General features: G+C 49.8%; 5 protein-coding genes and 1 pseudogene across 6 annotated transcripts; 3 read left to right on the forward strand and 3 right to left on the reverse strand.

Moving 5' to 3' along the window:
* Positions 1–610: 610 nt before the first annotated feature.
* On the forward strand, positions 611–3006 carry LOC135595732 (probable WRKY transcription factor 31). Its single transcript, XM_065087007.1, has 6 exons — positions 611–1073; positions 1163–1261; positions 1341–1505; positions 1587–1883; positions 1967–2080; positions 2163–3006. Exons 1-6 carry the CDS (start codon positions 720–722, stop codon positions 2820–2822), a joined length of 1689 nt encoding a protein of 562 aa, XP_064943079.1. The 5' UTR covers positions 611–719; the 3' UTR covers positions 2823–3006.
* A 442-nt stretch (positions 3007–3448) lies between these two features.
* LOC103969754 (receptor-like serine/threonine-protein kinase At1g78530) lies at positions 3449–5464 on the reverse strand. Its single transcript, XM_065085311.1, has 5 exons — positions 4681–5464; positions 4260–4598; positions 3935–4189; positions 3723–3856; positions 3449–3637 (listed from the first exon to the last, which is right to left on the reverse strand). Exons 1-5 carry the CDS (start codon positions 5015–5017, stop codon positions 3449–3451), a joined length of 1254 nt encoding a protein of 417 aa, XP_064941383.1. The 5' UTR covers positions 5018–5464.
* A 1375-nt stretch (positions 5465–6839) lies between these two features.
* Positions 6840–8820, forward strand: LOC135583591 (S-type anion channel SLAH1-like). Of its 2 annotated transcripts, XM_065085507.1 has the most exons (3): positions 6840–7077; positions 7153–7845; positions 8423–8820. In XM_065085507.1, exons 1-3 carry the CDS (start codon positions 6976–6978, stop codon positions 8699–8701), a joined length of 1074 nt encoding a protein of 357 aa, XP_064941579.1. In that variant the 5' UTR covers positions 6840–6975; the 3' UTR covers positions 8702–8820. The 2 variants fall into 2 exon arrangements, with proteins under 2 accessions (XP_064941579.1, XP_064941578.1); XM_065085506.1 differs by having other exon boundaries at positions 6861–7845.
* A 617-nt stretch (positions 8821–9437) lies between these two features.
* LOC135595733 (mitogen-activated protein kinase kinase kinase 18-like) lies at positions 9438–11077 on the reverse strand. Its single transcript, XM_065087008.1, has one exon. It carries the CDS (start codon positions 10757–10759, stop codon positions 9464–9466), a length of 1296 nt encoding a protein of 431 aa, XP_064943080.1. The 5' UTR covers positions 10760–11077; the 3' UTR covers positions 9438–9463.
* Positions 11078–12229: 1152 nt separating this feature from the next.
* Positions 12230–14560, forward strand: LOC135595005 (zinc finger protein CONSTANS-LIKE 10-like; annotated as a pseudogene).
* LOC103969755 (stigma-specific STIG1-like protein 1) lies at positions 14527–14946 on the reverse strand. Its single transcript, XM_009383405.3, has one exon. It carries the CDS (start codon positions 14944–14946, stop codon positions 14527–14529), a length of 420 nt encoding a protein of 139 aa, XP_009381680.3.
* Positions 14947–16646: the final 1700 nt, after the last annotated feature.

A 16646-nucleotide genomic window follows, 5' to 3' on the forward strand; every position in this document is an offset into this window, starting at 1 on the left:
GGAGTAGTTCTTACTGTTCACGCAATGTCCTTTCCGTGTATTCTTCTCTCTCTCTCTCTCTCTCTCTTCCTGAAAGGGTCAAAGCTCTAAAGAACGGGGAGATACGACCGCTGCAAACGATGAGGTCGCGCTGCGTTCCACGAGGCATCCCACGTGGCCGCCTGTGAGTGGGTCAAACAAGTGGAGCTCCCGCCCTTTTCCCATCGAGCTCCGCCGAGGGAGGGGTGGCCATGGGAGCATGGGATCCCCGTCCCGAAGCATGCGTTGGAGGATGATGCCCACATTCTTCGTGAGGGTGAAGTCGGTGTTTGCTGTCTGGGTGAGATGCCGTAGAAAAACAGAGAACGGTGGGCCCAGTCAAAGGAGTTGACCTGTTCTTCAAGTAATCTCGCGCTCGCTCGCTTTCACTCTCACGTGGAATCCGCCAGCCCAATCGGAGGTGGTGAGACGCGATGCGGTCGCATTGAAGCGGTCACATCGAAGCGGTCGCATCGTCCCTGGAAACCTCTCGGAATCCTCCTCCACTGACGCACGACCTGATGTCATCGTTACTCCCCTCCAAGTCCTCTTCCCGGCCTTTATATTGCCCTCCCCGTCTCGGCGATTAAAGACTTCAGACCGCTTACCCTCCTCATCCTCCGCCCCCTCCCCCTCCCGCTCTTCCTTCACTTCCATCTTTCATTCAATCCAGCTGCGATCGTTTGACGATACGTAGTTATATGGATAAAAGTGGGGGTACGGGAGTGCTCACCTTGGACACATCGGCTCCGCTTTTCCTCGCTTCTTCTCTGAGCTACGGCGGTGGTGCACTCAAGCGAAAGCAGCCCATGGACTCCAGCGGCCACCCTATGGTCAGCACCGGCATCGAGTTCCCGATCTGCCTCAACCCCCGCAGAGATGTCCGGACGATGTTGCTGGCGAAAGATGAGATGAGCAACGACGACCGCGTTGCTGTGGGTGAGGTGGATTTCTTCTCGGGTGAGAAGAAGAATACGAGAAACCTGGTAGAGACAGAGCTGGATCTCAAGGTTCCGAGTCTTAGTAGTATCAAGAAGGAAGATCTCACCATTCAGGTTAGTGATCACTGTACCCGTAATTCTACATTACTTCGTCGGAAAATATTCTTAGATTGTATGACGTTGATTCTTGTTGATGTATTTAGACTGGATTGCACCTTCAAACTCCCAACACGGCCAGTGATCGGTCGACAGTGGACGACGGGTCGTCGAAGAATGAGGATGATAAAGAAGGCATGAATGAGGTTAGAGGTTTTGCTTGACTGAAGGATCATCCAATTTCTAATCATCCAGAACTAATAGTTCTGAATTTGCTCGACTCAGCTGGCCGCCATGCAAGCGGAGGTGGCACGCATGAAGGAAGAGAACCAGAAGCTGAGGGCAGTTCTCGGCCAAGTGACCACCAGCTACAACTCCCTGCACATGCATCTCACCACACTGATGCAACAGCGGAACCAACGAGAGACCGCAACCCCGCAAGCACATGAGGTAAGATGGATCGTGTCTGTACAAAGAAACCCAATTCCAATCTATTAGAGCAATCGAGCCAATCAGCTGATTCAAATCCAGGCTATGGTGGAGGAAAAGACTGATGCCAAAGATCGCGACCATGGAGGAGTGCTTGTCCCGAGGCAGTTCATGGATCTCGGCCCAGCAGCCGACGACGAAGAAACGTCGGACTCGTCGACGGCAAGCCCCGATCGATCCGCCTCGCCACCGGGAAACGCTGAAGTAGGATCGGCAGAACAGAGCTGGAACCCCCATAAGGCTCAAAAATTGAACCCCACAAAGCCTGCTGACCATGCCCAAGAAGCCACCATGAGGAAAGCTCGTGTCTCTGTTCGAGCTCGTTCGGAAGCGCCCATGGTAAGCTTAGGACCCTTAATTGGATGTCTACCTACGACGATGCACCAATCTGTTGAGTACATAAGACTCTGAATTCCTTGCAGATTACTGATGGATGTCAATGGAGGAAGTATGGGCAGAAGATGGCGAAGGGAAACCCGTGCCCGAGAGCTTATTACAGGTGCACCATGGCAGCCGGTTGTCCCGTCCGCAAGCAAGTAAGCTCCCATCTCCTCGTACCGCTGTTAGCATGAACATTAAGCACATAACTCTCGCTGATGCACTGCATTCTCCGATTAGGTTCAACGGTGTGCCGATGATCGTTCGATACTGATAACAACATACGAGGGCACTCACAATCATCCGCTCCCACCGGCCGCGATGGCCATGGCGTCGACCACCTCTGCCGCAGCGTCGATGCTCCTCTCCGGGTCGATGTCGAGCAATGACGGACTGATGAACTCGAACTTCTTGGCAAGAACCATCTTGCCGTGCTCGTCGAACATGGCGACCATCTCCGCGTCTGCTCCGTTCCCGACCGTCACGTTGGATCTCACCCAAAACCCGACGAACCCTTTGCAGTACCAAAGGCCACCTGCCGGCCCGTTCCACGTCCCCTACCCTGGCGCCGCTCCGGCCTTCAGTGCGCCATCTCAGCCCCCGTCCCTACCGCAGGTCTTCGGCCAGACGCCACACAACCAGTCGACGTTCTCAGGGCTTCAAATGTCGCTGGAGATGGCAGCCGCCCAGTTCCCACACCCAAAGGCGCAGCCAGTCATGCCACCCTCGATGGCGGAAACGGTGAACGCAGCGACCGCTGCCATAACTGCCGACCCGAACTTCACGGCCGCGCTGACTGCCGCCATCAAGTCCATCATCGGCGGCAATCATCAGACCGTCAACGGCAGCAATCTTATCATCAACAACAACAACATTATTCCCGATAAATCTTGCAGCTAGCCCTGCAGTTGCAATTTTCCGGCTACAGTTGGATGCTGTTGAACATACATCGCTCCTTCCCTTTTTCCCTTCATGATCATTCTTTTACATATTCATTTGTTTGACGGAGAACTAGAAGACCATGTAATCATACGTGTTATTTGGGGCGGTGCAAGAAAACAGAGAACTGCATTACTTCCCCTTCTTTCCCCTGTTCTCTTCTTCTTTCTCGAGTGTGGTTGGCATTTTCCCATAAGGGAGGTGTGCGGGGGTTGGTGCAATCCTCCGACCCGGTCCTACTCGCTTACCTCTTCGTGTGGGGCTCTTCGTCGGCGGGTCAACGATTGCGTCCATGCACGTGAAAACACCCAGGCGAGAGAAAAAAAAGAAGAAGAAGAAGAAGAAGGCCGACATCAATGGCAATTGGACCCGTTAAACTGGTCTGACACGGTATTAATGAGTTGGACCGGATTGAAGCCCTTTCCGGTGTCAACGAATTCCGAGTTGACTCCTTAGCTACCTTTAACCAAAATATTATACAAAAATAAATACATTAAAAATATATTTTATATTATATATATATATATATATGTCTTATTTCTTATCGGAAATAATGACTGTCTGCATGAGCAAATGGGAGGAAATGGCTAATTGATGAGGTAACTTATTTGCTCGAGCATTTTAAGAACTTCCGCCATAGCCGGCCTCTTTGAGGGATCCGATTCCAGGCATTTCTCTGCAATGCGGAAGGCTTCCTTCACCTCTTCGGTAGGAAAACAGCTGAGGGTGCTGTCGACTGCTTGCTCTTGTCTTTCATCTTTGACGACGTCTTTTACCTGTTGCACAATGCTTCAAACCACCATTAGTTTGACTTGGATCGATGTACACCAATTTAGAGAGTTTGGATCGTAGAAGCTTTACCCAGGTTACCATCTTCGTGCCTTCTTCGATGAATGATTCATCCGTGGGCCTTTTACCGGTTAGAAGCTCAAGCAAGACCACACCGAAGCTGTAAACATCTCCCTTTGTTGTTGCTCTCCCTGTGTCGAAATATTCTGATGAAACAAGCAGAGTCATTGTCAAACGGAGACAGGGGTTGAAGAAGAAGATGATGGTTGCTGCAGATTACTTACCAGGGGCAAGGTAACCAAATGTTCCAGCTACAATCGTTGAAACATGGGTCTGATCTGGGTGCATCAGTGTTGCTAATCCGAAGTCAGAAACCCTTGCCTCCATGTTCCGGTCCAGCAGTATGTTGCTTGATTTGATGTCTCTGTGGATTATGTGAGGTATGCAGTCATGATGCAGATATGATATGCCTCTTGCTGCACCCACTGCAATTCTGTACCTTGCAGGCCAGTCAAGAGGCTTCTGTTTGCTCGATTTGCCTGCATCACAAACTTCTTGTCAGCATCTGATTACATGAAACCTAGAACGGTAGAAAGAGCTGTAGATTACCATGAAGCAGAGTGTCCAAGCTTCCATTTGGCATCAGCTCGTATATGAGTAGATTAAACTGTGCTGCAATGTAGTACCCATGGAGACTGACGATGTTCCTGTGCTTTATGTCACCCATGGCCTGCAGCTCTCTTTCAAATCCACGGTCTGTGTCTTTGTTTCCCTTGTTCAATCTCTTTACAGCGAACGCAGTCTTTTGGTCTACGGTCAACCTGTAGACTGTGCCGAAGCCTCCGGATCCTATTATGTCCTTGTTTGATAACTTCATCGTCTTCTTCATAAAAGCCTTGGAACTCAGAGATTGTGCTGCTGGAGACCTGAACACCACCATTCTTCCGCCTGCTAAAAGGCAAGTCAGGGCTCTGCTTCACATTCAACAACGTCGATCGCTCTATAACAGAGTTTCCTAAACGGGATTGACCTGATAAGGAATCTTCGATGATTCTGCGTTTTCGTGCCCATCTTTTGTAGAGCAGAAAAGATATAATGATCTTTGACATCACAAACGCAAGACAGCATATCGTAATATAGAGTGCAATGACAGGAGATCCAGCCATGTCTCGCAAAGTACCTATTGATGATTCAGATCGTCTTCTTTGAGGTTGAGTAGGGAAAGAACTGCATTGGACCCAACGAAAGCTTTCAAAATCAAACGTGAAGCAGAGTACACTCACCGAAATGGAAGTAATAGTATCGGTACCTTTGGACAAGACTCGAAGAAGAAGCTTGCGAAACGACAAATGATGAGTGTCAGTCATGGAGTTGGAACCAGGTGATAAATACAAGCAGGGGATCTCCGGAAATGGCAGCTATCATTGGTGACATGTTAGGTGGAAGAGCCACACGAGCCTACCTGTGAAACCTGTTGGATCTTGTGAAACCTGAGCTACCACAACCTTCCCTTTCTTCGTGTACTGGATCCTGCTACGGTGGAGAAGAAGGACTGCACGTGAGACCCGTGAATAATATGGATCATTCCGAATCAAAGATATACCCAAAAATAATTGCTTTGTCACAGAAATGACAAATCCAATGGCCACATTTCTTAGTTTGTCGGTTTTTGGAGGCGGATTGGAGAATCTTTCATGAACTGTTGCATGTCGCTAGCAACACGTAATGGATGAGCAGTGGTTGGGATGCTCTTATCACTTCCGATCCTTTGGCGACTGTGTCACCGTGTCATCTGTGGGACTCTGCGTTCAGAGACTGCATGTGTCGTTCCTCCTGTCTAAAGCAGAGGAGAATTGGTTCGTAACAGAGGCCTCTGCTTCCAGCACACTGAATTAATACAGTGATGACAAGTCAATTCTTCTTCTTCTTCTTCTTCTTCGTACTCAATGTGCGCACCGAAGGGTGCATCGCACGCCGACAACCTCTGATTGTCGGAAGCTTCACAGTTTTCCTACCGAAGGTGAGAAGGCAGGATGACACAGGCCTGAGAAGGAGATTGGAAGAAGAATGACCAAAACTAGAAACAACCAGCTGTATCCAATCGTACCTACTACTACAGCGATGGTTCTGCAAGCTCATGTTGGCCTGGATCGAGTTATTGTCCAGTAAACCACATGTCGTCTACTTTGAACCTCCACTAAGTCTGATGCCGCTAAAGTCAAGATTTTCTCCTGAGACCGTGCAGGGAGGGCACCATAATGGCTTTCCATGTAATAGCTCACCTTGACAAGGGTTATCCAAAGTTTGGTCTCATCCTTCACCCCATTAATCTGAGAAACCAAGGAAAAAAGGTAGAGAAGATGTGAACTGATGTCTGCTTTGAAAGGTCACAGTGTACTTGCTTCTAAAAGCTGAAAGGGAAAGACTTTGAGCAGTGCCAGTTGAATCAGAGTCATCCCTCCCCAGCAGATGCTTTAGTTCATATTTATATCCTTATATAGGACCAGCAGACTCTCTCATACGTTGCTTTGCTTATGTCCACTTCTAGTGGACTCAGAACGTGCTGAAGCTCTTCCAGTGATGGTCCCATGGAGCTCTTCATGTCCACTTCTAGTGAAGCTCTTCACACAGTACAGTGATGGTCGCATGGAATAATAGTAGCTTTTTGAAGGAGATACATGCCGACGATATAAAGCAATCTGTGTGGCTTCAGGTACTTCGTATCGCAGCAGCACGTTCATGCATATGGCTGCATACGTACTGCCAAACCTAAGTCCACTAACTTTGTTCATAGTTATCCAGTGCAGCTGTATTTATCTTTCTTGGAAGTGGAATGACGGGAATGGCTGATGCCCAAAGCTTGGGAAGTCGATCAACACAAACCTCACTGGACTATCACTGAGCCTTGGTCTGAAAAGGTGGATTATGTCGTCGAGAGGAAAGAGAAAAGAAGGTGAAGGATCAAAAGAAGTGGATGCATAAAAGAAAGATTAATATGGAGCCTTTGATGAGCCCAATCACATGACAATCTCTGTTGAGAATCCAATAAACTAAAATGGTGTGAGTTTTTGAAGTGCATAATGCGGTCCCACATATAGCTTCTTAATGCGATCCACCAATATTTCGTTACCCACCAGTGTCGAGTTGCATGCGGGTCGATGACTCGTCCGGTCATCCACTCAGCCGCCTTCCTCCTCGTCTCGAATCGATTCCCACTCCCTTTTGCCCTCTCTCTCTATCTCTCTCTCTCTCTCTCTCCCCCCTTCCCTTCCTCTCTATATATAGACATATACTGTGCTACATGAAGAGAATACGATGATCAAAGATGGAGCAAAGCGAACACCACAACCCCCACCAAGTCCAACTACAGATCCTTACGACATCTCCGATTGCCATTGCTGCGGCCACCGCCACTGTTTCTGAGAAGGTTCTCTCGAAGCTCTCTGTACTGACGAAATTCCACGCGGGATACTTCCGCATCAGCCTTTCCCTGTGTGGCCAGGCTTTGCTGTGGAAGACGCTCAGCGAGCCGACCACTGACGCCAGCGCTCTCCGACCTGTCCTCCGTAGGTTGCCCTCCGCTGCCTTCGTCCTCCTCTGGTCCCTCGCCTTCCTCACCCTCGTGGCCCTCTGCCTCCTCTACGCCGTGCGCTGCCTGTTCCGGTTCGGCAGCGTGCGCGCTGAGCTCCGGCACCACGTCGGCATGAACTACCTATTTGCACCCTGGATATCTTGGCTCCTGCTCCTCCAGTCCACGCCCTTCCTCCACCCCAAGACGACTTGCTACCTCCTCCTCTGGTGCGTCTTCTCTATCCCCATCCTCGCGCTGGACCTCAAGATCTACGGCCAGTGGCTCACCAGAGGGAAACAGTTCCTCTCCATGGTGGCCAACCCGACAAGCCAGATCACAGTCATCGGCAACTTGGTCGGGGCACGTGCGGCGGCGCTGATGGGATGGAAGGAGAGCGCTCTGTTCATGTTCTCGCTGGGCGTCACGCACTACCTCGTGCTCTTCGTCACGCTGTACCAGAGGCTGCAAGGGAGCGACTCCCTGCCCGCGATGCTACGTCCGGTGTTCTTCCTCTTCTTCGCCGCGCCGAGCATGGCCAGCTTGGCCTGGGATTCCATCAGCTCCACTTTCGACATATCCTGCAAGATGCTCTTCTTCCTCTCCCTCTTCCTGTTTGCTTCCCTGGTAATGAAAAGTCTTATCACTAGTTTATTGCCAAAGTTTTCAGTTTGGTGAATCTTTTCAACATAATTCAGTAATTAGAGATATAAGCACCCATCATCCTGTGGCGATAATCACTCTAATCGATATAGTTTACTCTGCGAGAACAAGATAAATTGTATCTTTATTCCCCACTAATGAAGCTTGAAAACAAGGTTTTGTGGCATGGAACTAATGCGCATGCACAGCTTAGACGGCAAGCAATAAGAGTGAAATGGTCAAGAGAGAGAAAGAAGAAGAACGCGAGATTCCTGGAATGGGAGATAACAACCTGGATTACATGTTAGACGGACTGCTTGCCTGGTCTCGTAACATACATGCTCACCTTTTAAGGAAGAGGCAAGCCACAAAGGAAGCACCACCACGGCACCACATCTCCGTATCCTATGGAGTAAAAAGTATGCGTCGGCGCTTATTGCATTGCATGGCCGCTCACGCCACCACGTCACATCCCAGTGGCTACGAATCCGTCACAAACTCCTCCGTCTGCGTAAGCTTTGACGGTGGCATGAGATCACAGGGAGATGGCTTTGTGCTGCAGGTATCGCGGCCGGCGCTGTTCAGGCGGTCCATGAGGCATTTCAGCGTGGCGTGGTGGGCGTACTCCTTCCCGCTGACCGTGCTGGCGCTCGCCGCCACCGAGTACGCCCAGGAGGTGAAGGCGGCGGCGGCCAACCTGCTGATGCTCGTCCTCTCGGTTCTCTCGGTGCTCGTCACCCTGGCCCTGATGGTGTTGACGGTCATCAGGACCGGCGATCTGCTGCCTCGCGATGATCCGTTCGTGTGCGCCACATCTGCTGCTGGGGGAGCAACTCGTTGACAACATTCTTCCTTGTATTCACGTACATTAATACGGACATGAGAATAGATCGCATCGTGTCTCGTGTTCTTTCTTATTTATTCAATCCTTTTAGTACCTAAATTTACCGATCTGTGGTTGCAATTATTTGTATGTCATGTAAAATACTAAAATTACTGATTTAATAATACATGACATAAATTGAACAAAACGATTACACTTTAGGTGGTTCGAATCCGAGCCTAACCTAATCGTCGCACGGTCGAATGCGATATGTACCAAATCTGGGTAAGGTTAGGGCTGGAATATTTCCGCCGAACCATTGGTCGGATTGGGTCAGAATTGACCCACAACCGAAGTCGAGCCACCTGGAAAGCAACCTTCAACCGACACGACCTGTCTATCTCAATTCGTTCACGTGAGTCGATAAAAATTAGGCCGGACCGACCGGTTGAACCGGTCTGATTCGATCAAACAAAAGTCCGGTTCGACCAGCTTTAGACCTAATATTTTGTTGGATAGCGTGAGAGCATCATATGGTCGCCACTTAACAACCAACGGACGGTGCTTGGCGATGCCGTAGAGACGCCTCGGATATGGGGTGGTATTGGGTGCAGCCCAACACCAACTCGCAGATAAGGCTCAAACCGGTCGAATTGCATGTGAACCATGAAAGGTAACCCGGCCTGCCCGAAATTTGATGCAAGGATGTTGACCAGTAATCGTAGGTTATTGCGACATTAAGAGAAAGATATAGGAGAAACCAGAGGGAAAAGACCACTACTAAGATCTAACGAGACCAATAGGAAATCTCAAATTGGTGGAAGAATACACCTCCGTCTTACAGCTCACAAATTGCCGCTCTTCTCCCTCTGCTACTTGTACAAAGCTCGTGTCACAGTGACCACTGTTACTATTGATCACACCAAATTCGTGTGAACTGTGGAAAGAATCCAGCGTATCCATATGATGAATACTGCTAAGCTTGCTGCCGTCACCACAGACCGTTATCTCACCGTCGGTGGTGGCATCGGCCGGACAACTTGGGAAGCCGTGGCAGTCCTCGCTGTCGCTCCTGACCGCCACCCAGTTCTCGTCCCATGTCCAATTAGGACTGCTGCTGCTGATCAGATGTTGGATCCTCGCCGACGGTTCATCGTGGGATGGGTGCTCGGCTGATTGCTCGGAAAATGACTCCCAGAATGCCTGGTCGAGAGTGCTCTTCGGCGAGGCCCAGAAGCGATCTGAATCTGGTTTAGACGAAGGATTCGTCCGGGAAGAAGCCACGAATTCGTGCCGGAGGAGCTGCTCTGCCGTCCACCGCTCGCTGGGATCCCGCTTGAAGCACTTGCTCAAGAAGTCCTTTCCCTCTGCCGAGAGCCAGCTCGGGAAGTCCGGCACGACCCGGGAGAAGGCGATCCGATGAACCACGCCGATGGCGTTGGGAACATCAGGCCATGGCGGACGCCCGGTGGCCATCTCGATAACAGTGCAGCCTAGAGCCCACACGTCGGCCGGAGGCCCCTGCTCTTCTCCCCTGGCGACCTCCGGGGCCATGAACATCGGCGTGCCCCTCAACCCACGACATTCTCCGCCGCCGCGATCATCTTCGTCGATCAAGCTTGCGCACCCCAAGTCGGCAATCTTGGCGCGCCCGTCCGACCCAATCAGAACGTTCCGGCCTTTGACGTCGCAGTGGACGACGCCTTCCGAGTGAAGATAAGCCAAACCCCGCAGGATCTGATATGTGTAGGACCGAATTGCGGCCTCATCGAGCCGACCTCCATGCCTCACGATCTCGTCCGACAGCGAGCCTCTCGGAGCATACTCCATGAAGAGATTGTAGTAGAGACCGCCGGCGAGCCTGTGTGAGCTGACGTCGAACCCGAAGCAAGAAACTACATAGGGAGAACCGAGAGAGGACAGAATCCTCTGCTCCCTCTGCAGGACAGCGGAGCGAGAGAGCTCCACGGACTTGACCGCGAAGACCTCTCCAGAATCCAAATCCGTAGCCAACAAGACGGTGGCGGACGAGCCGCGGCCGATGACACGACCTCGGCGCCACCCACCAATTCCCATCTTGCGATGCGACAGCGAAGAGGTGGACGGAAGCGAACAAGAGGCAGAGGAAAGAGCCTTTTGTATGAATGAACTCCTCGGGCAAGAGATTAGATAGATATATATCGAGAGAAGGGGCGACAAATATTTCAGACTCCGTTGAGTGCGAGCTTTCTCTTTAGATTCAGTACGTTTGGACTTCCTTGTCGCCAAGAAATACTAATCCAAAGGGTGACGCACGCCGCACTGCGCCACCTGTCCCTTGCTTCATCCTACTGTAAACCGGCGGCCAGGCGTGATAACGTTTCGTGTGACGATTGGAGAAGCTCTTCTCTTTCCTTCTCCCACTTGAGACTATCCGCCTTAACTTTGAGATTGCGTCACGAAAGTACCGCTCCAGATGCTGCGTCGGCCACAACACCACAGCTTAGCTCGCCGGATTCGAGCCCACGCGGCCGGCTGCAGTCCACGGGACTCGACTTGGACCATCTCAACTCGAGAGAGCGCCAGGAATATTATGTGGGCATCTGCCAACAAGCCGACGGTTGCCTCACCTAACGAATCTAGCAAGCGTGGAGGGCCGTAAATGCCGTTATACCAAATGTGCCAATACATCAGCTCTTAGATTTCACACCTCGAGCCAAGCTATTGCTTCGCAAGCTCAACAAGTACACGTGCTCCCCCTGTTACAGTCTCTCGTAGAAGGTGGGTTCACCTGTGCCACCAAACGAGCACAGTGACAAATCCATTCGGCACACACCAATTTCTTTGGTATGTTGAGTGCTAATCCAAATATAATAGGATCATAAAGGCAAAAGGGGGCAGCTCATCGCTTGCAAGCCAATCATCCCATCCCCCCCTTCCCTTTTTCCTCCCGTCTCAAGCCACCCCCCACCATCAACACGAGGGAAAGGGATGCATGCCCAGCTTCGAGATGCTCTACCTGCTTCCTTCATGGCTTTGCCGACACGCTTCCTTCTCGCTCGCTCAACTATCCGCCGGTGGAGTAACGTAGGACGTAGCTTTCGTTTAGTTAGGAGTTGGACCTCCGTTCATCATTCGAGCACACTAGGCTCGTTTTCCAAGCATATGGTTTTGGACCATGGGAGGGGGATGAGTGAGCTGCCATGACGTCGGTTCTCGGTGTGGTGTGGTAGGCCATCGAACTCCATGCCTTTTTGGAATTAAATGACCAAGAAAAAGGAGTGAATGCGTTTGGACGAGGAAGACGAGTTGAAATCTAATTCTGCTTAGAGATTGATCGTGGAAGGTTGTGGCTCCAGGAATTGACACCGGTGTCGACAAGATATATCAAGCGGGCATCTTTATTTATGTCCTTGCGAATTTTCCTCTATTTATATCCTCGCTATAGATAGAGATAAGAATGATGGAGATAACGCACGTGGCAATATATTTTGGGTAGGTCATAAATATCCCGGTTTGCTTGGTTGGGTGGCCATTTGTTGCGCCTCCGCGCAACCTCTTCTCCGTTCTCCCCGCGATTCCCGGCCCAACAAAACCCGCTATCGATGCCATCCTCCTTCACTTCGCACCACTCCCTCCCTCTCCCTTTCTTCCATCATCCACACCTGAAGCGACGCAGGCACACGTACCTGCCTCCGTTCCCGCGTGTCCTCCACCTCGTCAGTACTCTTCCTCTTTTGGCCGCCCATGGAGTCCTTGTGCGACTTCTGTAGCGCCCAGCGTGGCCTCGTTTACTGTAACTCCGACGCAGCCCGCCTATGCTTCCCCTGCGACGCATTCATCCACTCCGCCAACGCCATCTCCCGCCGCCACCTCCGCGCCCTCATCTGCGATCTCTGCCTCGCCGGGCCCGCCTCCGTTCGATGCCTAGACGACCGCATTTCCTTCTGCCAGTCCTGCGACTTGGCCGGTCCTGAGGCCGGAGGCGGCGGCCCCGGCCACCGCTACCGACACCTGAGCTGCTACTCCGGTTGCCCCTCCCCGCACGAGCTATCCGCAATGTGGTCCTCACTGCTGGACCTCTCCGACAGCACTCTTCTTCCTCTTCGGAAAACGACGATGACGACCACCAACCAGAATTGCGCTTCGCGCAATAGCTTGGCGGCCGGGGAGGCTGCGAGCACGGTTGGAAGGGCTGGTGTGTTTGGGGGTGACAAAGTTTCATCCCCGTGTGGCTATCGCTTCTTCTATCTCGCCGATTGTGTCACCTGAGTCCAGTGTGGTGCTTCCCTGTGGATCAGAGCAACAGGGTTTCTTTCACGACGAGTGCAATCCGCCTAAGGTTCTCTCTCTGACGACTTTGCATCAAACGCACTGCACCATTAAGTATTTTTAATTGCATGTGATGGACAGATGAGATTTCCAGCTTCCAGTAATCTTGGGACATGTGATAACGACGAGCTTTGCAAAGGTTTCAGCACCGGCATTGCTGCCTTTCACTTTCAAGACGGAACAGAGGCACTCGGCTGCCCACAAAACAGTACTACAAGCCCATTCCATGATACAGGATCGGATGACTTCATCACGGACAAGAATTTAAGTGGTCACATTGAAAGCGCATTAATCGAGGTTGTCTATTATTCTCAGAACTCTCGGTTCATATCAGCTATTCCTTGTATGGTTGACATTTCCAACGATATACATAACGGGTGCAGACCTCACCTACACTCCAACATGATTGCATGACTCTTCGGTCACCTGACACATTTCAACTCGCCAATGCTGGGCAGCCAGTGAACGGCATTAGCAACAGAAGCGACAACCCAATTTTACACACCGGAAATATCTGCCCAACTATTTCTCTTTCTCTGTCAAACCTCACTGGAGAAAGCAGTGCTGATGATCACGAGGACTGTGGGGTATCTCCCATGTTCCTCACAGGTGAGTCAACATGGGATTCTAATCCGGAACCCGGACATCTGCATCTGCAGGAGAGGAACGAAGCAAAGATGACATACAACGAGAAGAATAGAAGTCGAACGTAAGTTTCTTATATAATGGACATGCAGCTAAGTACATGCCCATCAGTATGTAGCAGTTGGCAATATCTAAGTACGTGTGTTTTCTTGTATTCGCGGGTTTGGGAAATCAATTACGTATGCTTCACGTAAAGTTAAAGATGATACAAGAAAGCGCATGAAAGACGGGTTTGTAAAAGCTGATGAAACTTGTGACTTCGATCCTTGTCGAGCAGGAAGCAGCTGAATCGGATCAAGGGCATCATTTGTTTCACAGCTTGTATTCAGATCAGGTACTGTAAATTTGTGTTCTTCCTGCATGGAGTTTCAGTGATGGTCTTTTCCTGGTTAATTTTGATGGTACGGACAAAACCAAAGACACTTGTTCATGAAGAATGTAGTGTTACCTCCATTCATCAGTCACATAACCGATGGATCTTACAAAGACATAACACGTATATCATTTTATGTATGCAGGACCGTATAGGAGGATTGGTGCGTCTACAACCTTCTCGAGGATGTTATTCTTGGGAGTTGTTTGCAGACAGGATTTTTTTTTTTTTCTTTCTTTTGTGTTTGTTTGATTTTGTTTCCATTCTTTGAACTCCAAAGAGTTCCAAAATGTATTGTTCCGAAAGGGGTCAATCGAGAATAAGTCTGCGTTTCAATCACTCGCTGCCAGTTTGATTAAGAGTTCCCATGTCAAGCTTAATCATTACATCAGCATATTATATGTATTTTGTTTCCTTCGTTTACAAATCTGAATGCAAATAATGCAATCGAAGAACTGAATAGAATACAACAGGACAAGAAACTATGAATGCACAGTGACGATCGATTCATGCTCTAAGCATAGCTGCACATCCCGTACTGGCAGAAGCTACCCTTCTTGCACCGCTTCTTGCAGCCACCGCAGTTCTTGGGGTCGTACATCACGTTGACGCAGCGGCCGCCGCAGCACGCTTGGCCGAACCGGCACTTCGTCCCGCACTGCCCGCAGTTCTGGTTGTCGCTCATCACGTTCACGCACTGCCTCCGACAGCAGTCGGGACCGGGGCTGCCGCTGGCGCGACAAACCCTAGGGAACCTGTCGCAGGTCATCGAGCCTCTCGTCGGATTGTACTGCGCGAGCAAGGAGTGGATCCCCCGGGACAACGAGGCTGGTGCTGCTGCCGTCGGCCGCTCGTCCGCTTCCGCCGAGGAAACGGAGAGGGCGAGAGATGTGGTCATGGCCACGGCGAATGCCACGACGAAGAAGAACCTCATGGCCATTAGGTGCTACGAGAGGTGGACGAAGATGGTGATGAGAAGGAGATGGGATGCACGATGGGTTATTTATAAGGGAGAATTTGCATGGCCGTGTAAGAGAGGTTGGTCAAAGGTACATTCTTCAAGGCAGCTGCTTCACGTAACCACGAGCAGGAGTTCAATTCATTCAAGCAAATGGGAAGTTAGGCCTCTCGATGGAATCAGCTGTGAAAAGCTGAGGTAGCCTATCTCAAGCTTCAACAGATTGACAGGTGAAGCTGCCATGCCATGCCATGCAGATATGCACTCCTTCACTGATTCCTCATGTTCTTCAAAGTCCACGGTGTACGCCGCAGTTTGGCGTGAGGAAGCCGAGTTGGCGAGTCATTGACTATTGTGGCCCATGCAAAGGAGGAGTTCCTAATAGTGTTGACTTGAAAGCGTGGACCATTCAATCCATGGGGTGTTTCCAAGTCGAAGGCCCAGAAATGTCAGCATCCGGTGGCTTCTTCTGGCGCACCGGACTCGTGGATTTGTGTTGGAATTGCACCGAATTCTTGACTCCATTTGGGATGCATTAAGCCAACGTCAAACTGGTATGCTCATCACCTTTTGAATGGCCGAGTGTGTGCGCTACGGGGGATGTTCAAAGCTGTGGATCGCAGTGCGAGAGGAACAGATTAAGCGTAGACATTAGTAGTGAATGAAAGAATTATCGTTGGCGATTTCTTCCATCCACTGTATCGTCTATTTCACGTCAGTAGCAGCGGTTGTTCATCGATGGATTCAATGCACCTGTAGATGCATTGTTCTTAATGAGATATGATCTCATGTGTACCAAAGATGCATTGTTGCCATCTACGATGACTTGTTAGATAATACCAGCTTCGATTGGAGCTATATGATGCCTAATGATGCGATCAGCAATGGTGCATCTAATGTTACAACCAAATGGAATTTACAGGTTCACTCTGCATATTAAACCTCGAGACATGGAAGATGTTCAGACATGAGTTCCTGCATGAGATCCATCACTTATATAAAAATATATTGCATATGAACTTTGATGTCATTAGCTTCCATGCTGCAAGAAGCTCGTCACTTTCAGGTCATATATCTCTGAGAACAACGTTTTGATGCGTACGTAGTGATGAGTGATGATAATAAGGGTTTTCACGATCATGACGATGGCCATGGCTTTGAGAGCACCTCTTGCCTTGTGACGATGAGATAATTAGGCGTGCCAGACAAGCATAATATTTATATAGTATGGACACTCATTAGAACGAGAAAGAAACTTCACTAAGTTATTTCACGAAGGCTCGTTATGAATTCCCAAACTCTTTGTGAGCTTATTTTGTCCCCCATAATGAAATATTAACTTAATCATCAGAAAGGTTTTATTAGACGCATTCCTGCTCTAAGCTTTATGAAATTGTCCGAAACAAGATCAAGATGACCAAACATTATACAAGCACGATTGTTGTACTATCCAAAATGATAGAAAACGGATGGTATTATTAATCCAACTCAATATTGAAAAAAAAAATCTAATAGGAAAATTTCTGACTCACAAACATAAGTCCTCTTCTTACATTCAACATTATCATTGTTAATATTATCTCGCGACATTGCTGCTACTTCGTGATGTCACTGCCACCGCTATTGCTTCGTGATGTCGCTACCAACATCATTGTCGTAGCGTTTATTTTTCTTCG

This window comes from Musa acuminata, chromosome BXJ1-10, assembly GCF_036884655.1.
Source record: "Musa acuminata AAA Group cultivar baxijiao chromosome BXJ1-10, Cavendish_Baxijiao_AAA, whole genome shotgun sequence".
NCBI lineage: Eukaryota > Viridiplantae > Streptophyta > Magnoliopsida > Zingiberales > Musaceae > Musa > Musa acuminata.

What these genes read in the sequence shown, in the direction of transcription:
- LOC135595732 (XM_065087007.1), top strand. Translation starts at nt 720, where the DNA reads ATGGATAAAAGTGGGGGTACGGGAGTGCTCACCTTGGACACATCGGCT. An exon ending in CAACCCCGCAAGCACATGAG is followed by an intron (nt 1,506 to 1,586) that starts GTAAGATGGATC and finishes ATTCAAATCCAG; the next exon opens with GCTATGGTGGAGGAAAAGAC. An exon ending in CTCGTTCGGAAGCGCCCATG is followed by an intron (nt 1,884 to 1,966) that starts GTAAGCTTAGGA and finishes AATTCCTTGCAG; the next exon opens with ATTACTGATGGATGTCAATG.
- LOC103969754 (XM_065085311.1), bottom strand. Translation starts at nt 5,017, where the DNA reads ATGACTGACACTCATCATTTGTCGTTTCGCAAGCTTCTTCTTCGAGTC. An exon ending in CTTGGACACTCTGCTTCATG is followed by an intron (nt 4,190 to 4,259) that starts GTAATCTACAGC and finishes TTTGTGATGCAG; the next exon opens with GCAAATCGAGCAAACAGAAG. An exon ending in GCACGAAGATGGTAACCTGG is followed by an intron (nt 3,638 to 3,722) that starts GTAAAGCTTCTA and finishes ATTGTGCAACAG; the next exon opens with GTAAAAGACGTCGTCAAAGA.
- LOC135583591 (XM_065085506.1), top strand. Translation starts at nt 6,976, where the DNA reads ATGGAGCAAAGCGAACACCACAACCCCCACCAAGTCCAACTACAGATC. An exon ending in TCTTCCTGTTTGCTTCCCTG is followed by an intron (nt 7,846 to 8,422) that starts GTAATGAAAAGT and finishes TTTGTGCTGCAG; the next exon opens with GTATCGCGGCCGGCGCTGTT.
- LOC135595733 (XM_065087008.1), bottom strand. Translation starts at nt 10,759, where the DNA reads ATGGGAATTGGTGGGTGGCGCCGAGGTCGTGTCATCGGCCGCGGCTCG.
- LOC103969755 (XM_009383405.3), bottom strand. Translation starts at nt 14,946, where the DNA reads ATGAGGTTCTTCTTCGTCGTGGCATTCGCCGTGGCCATGACCACATCT.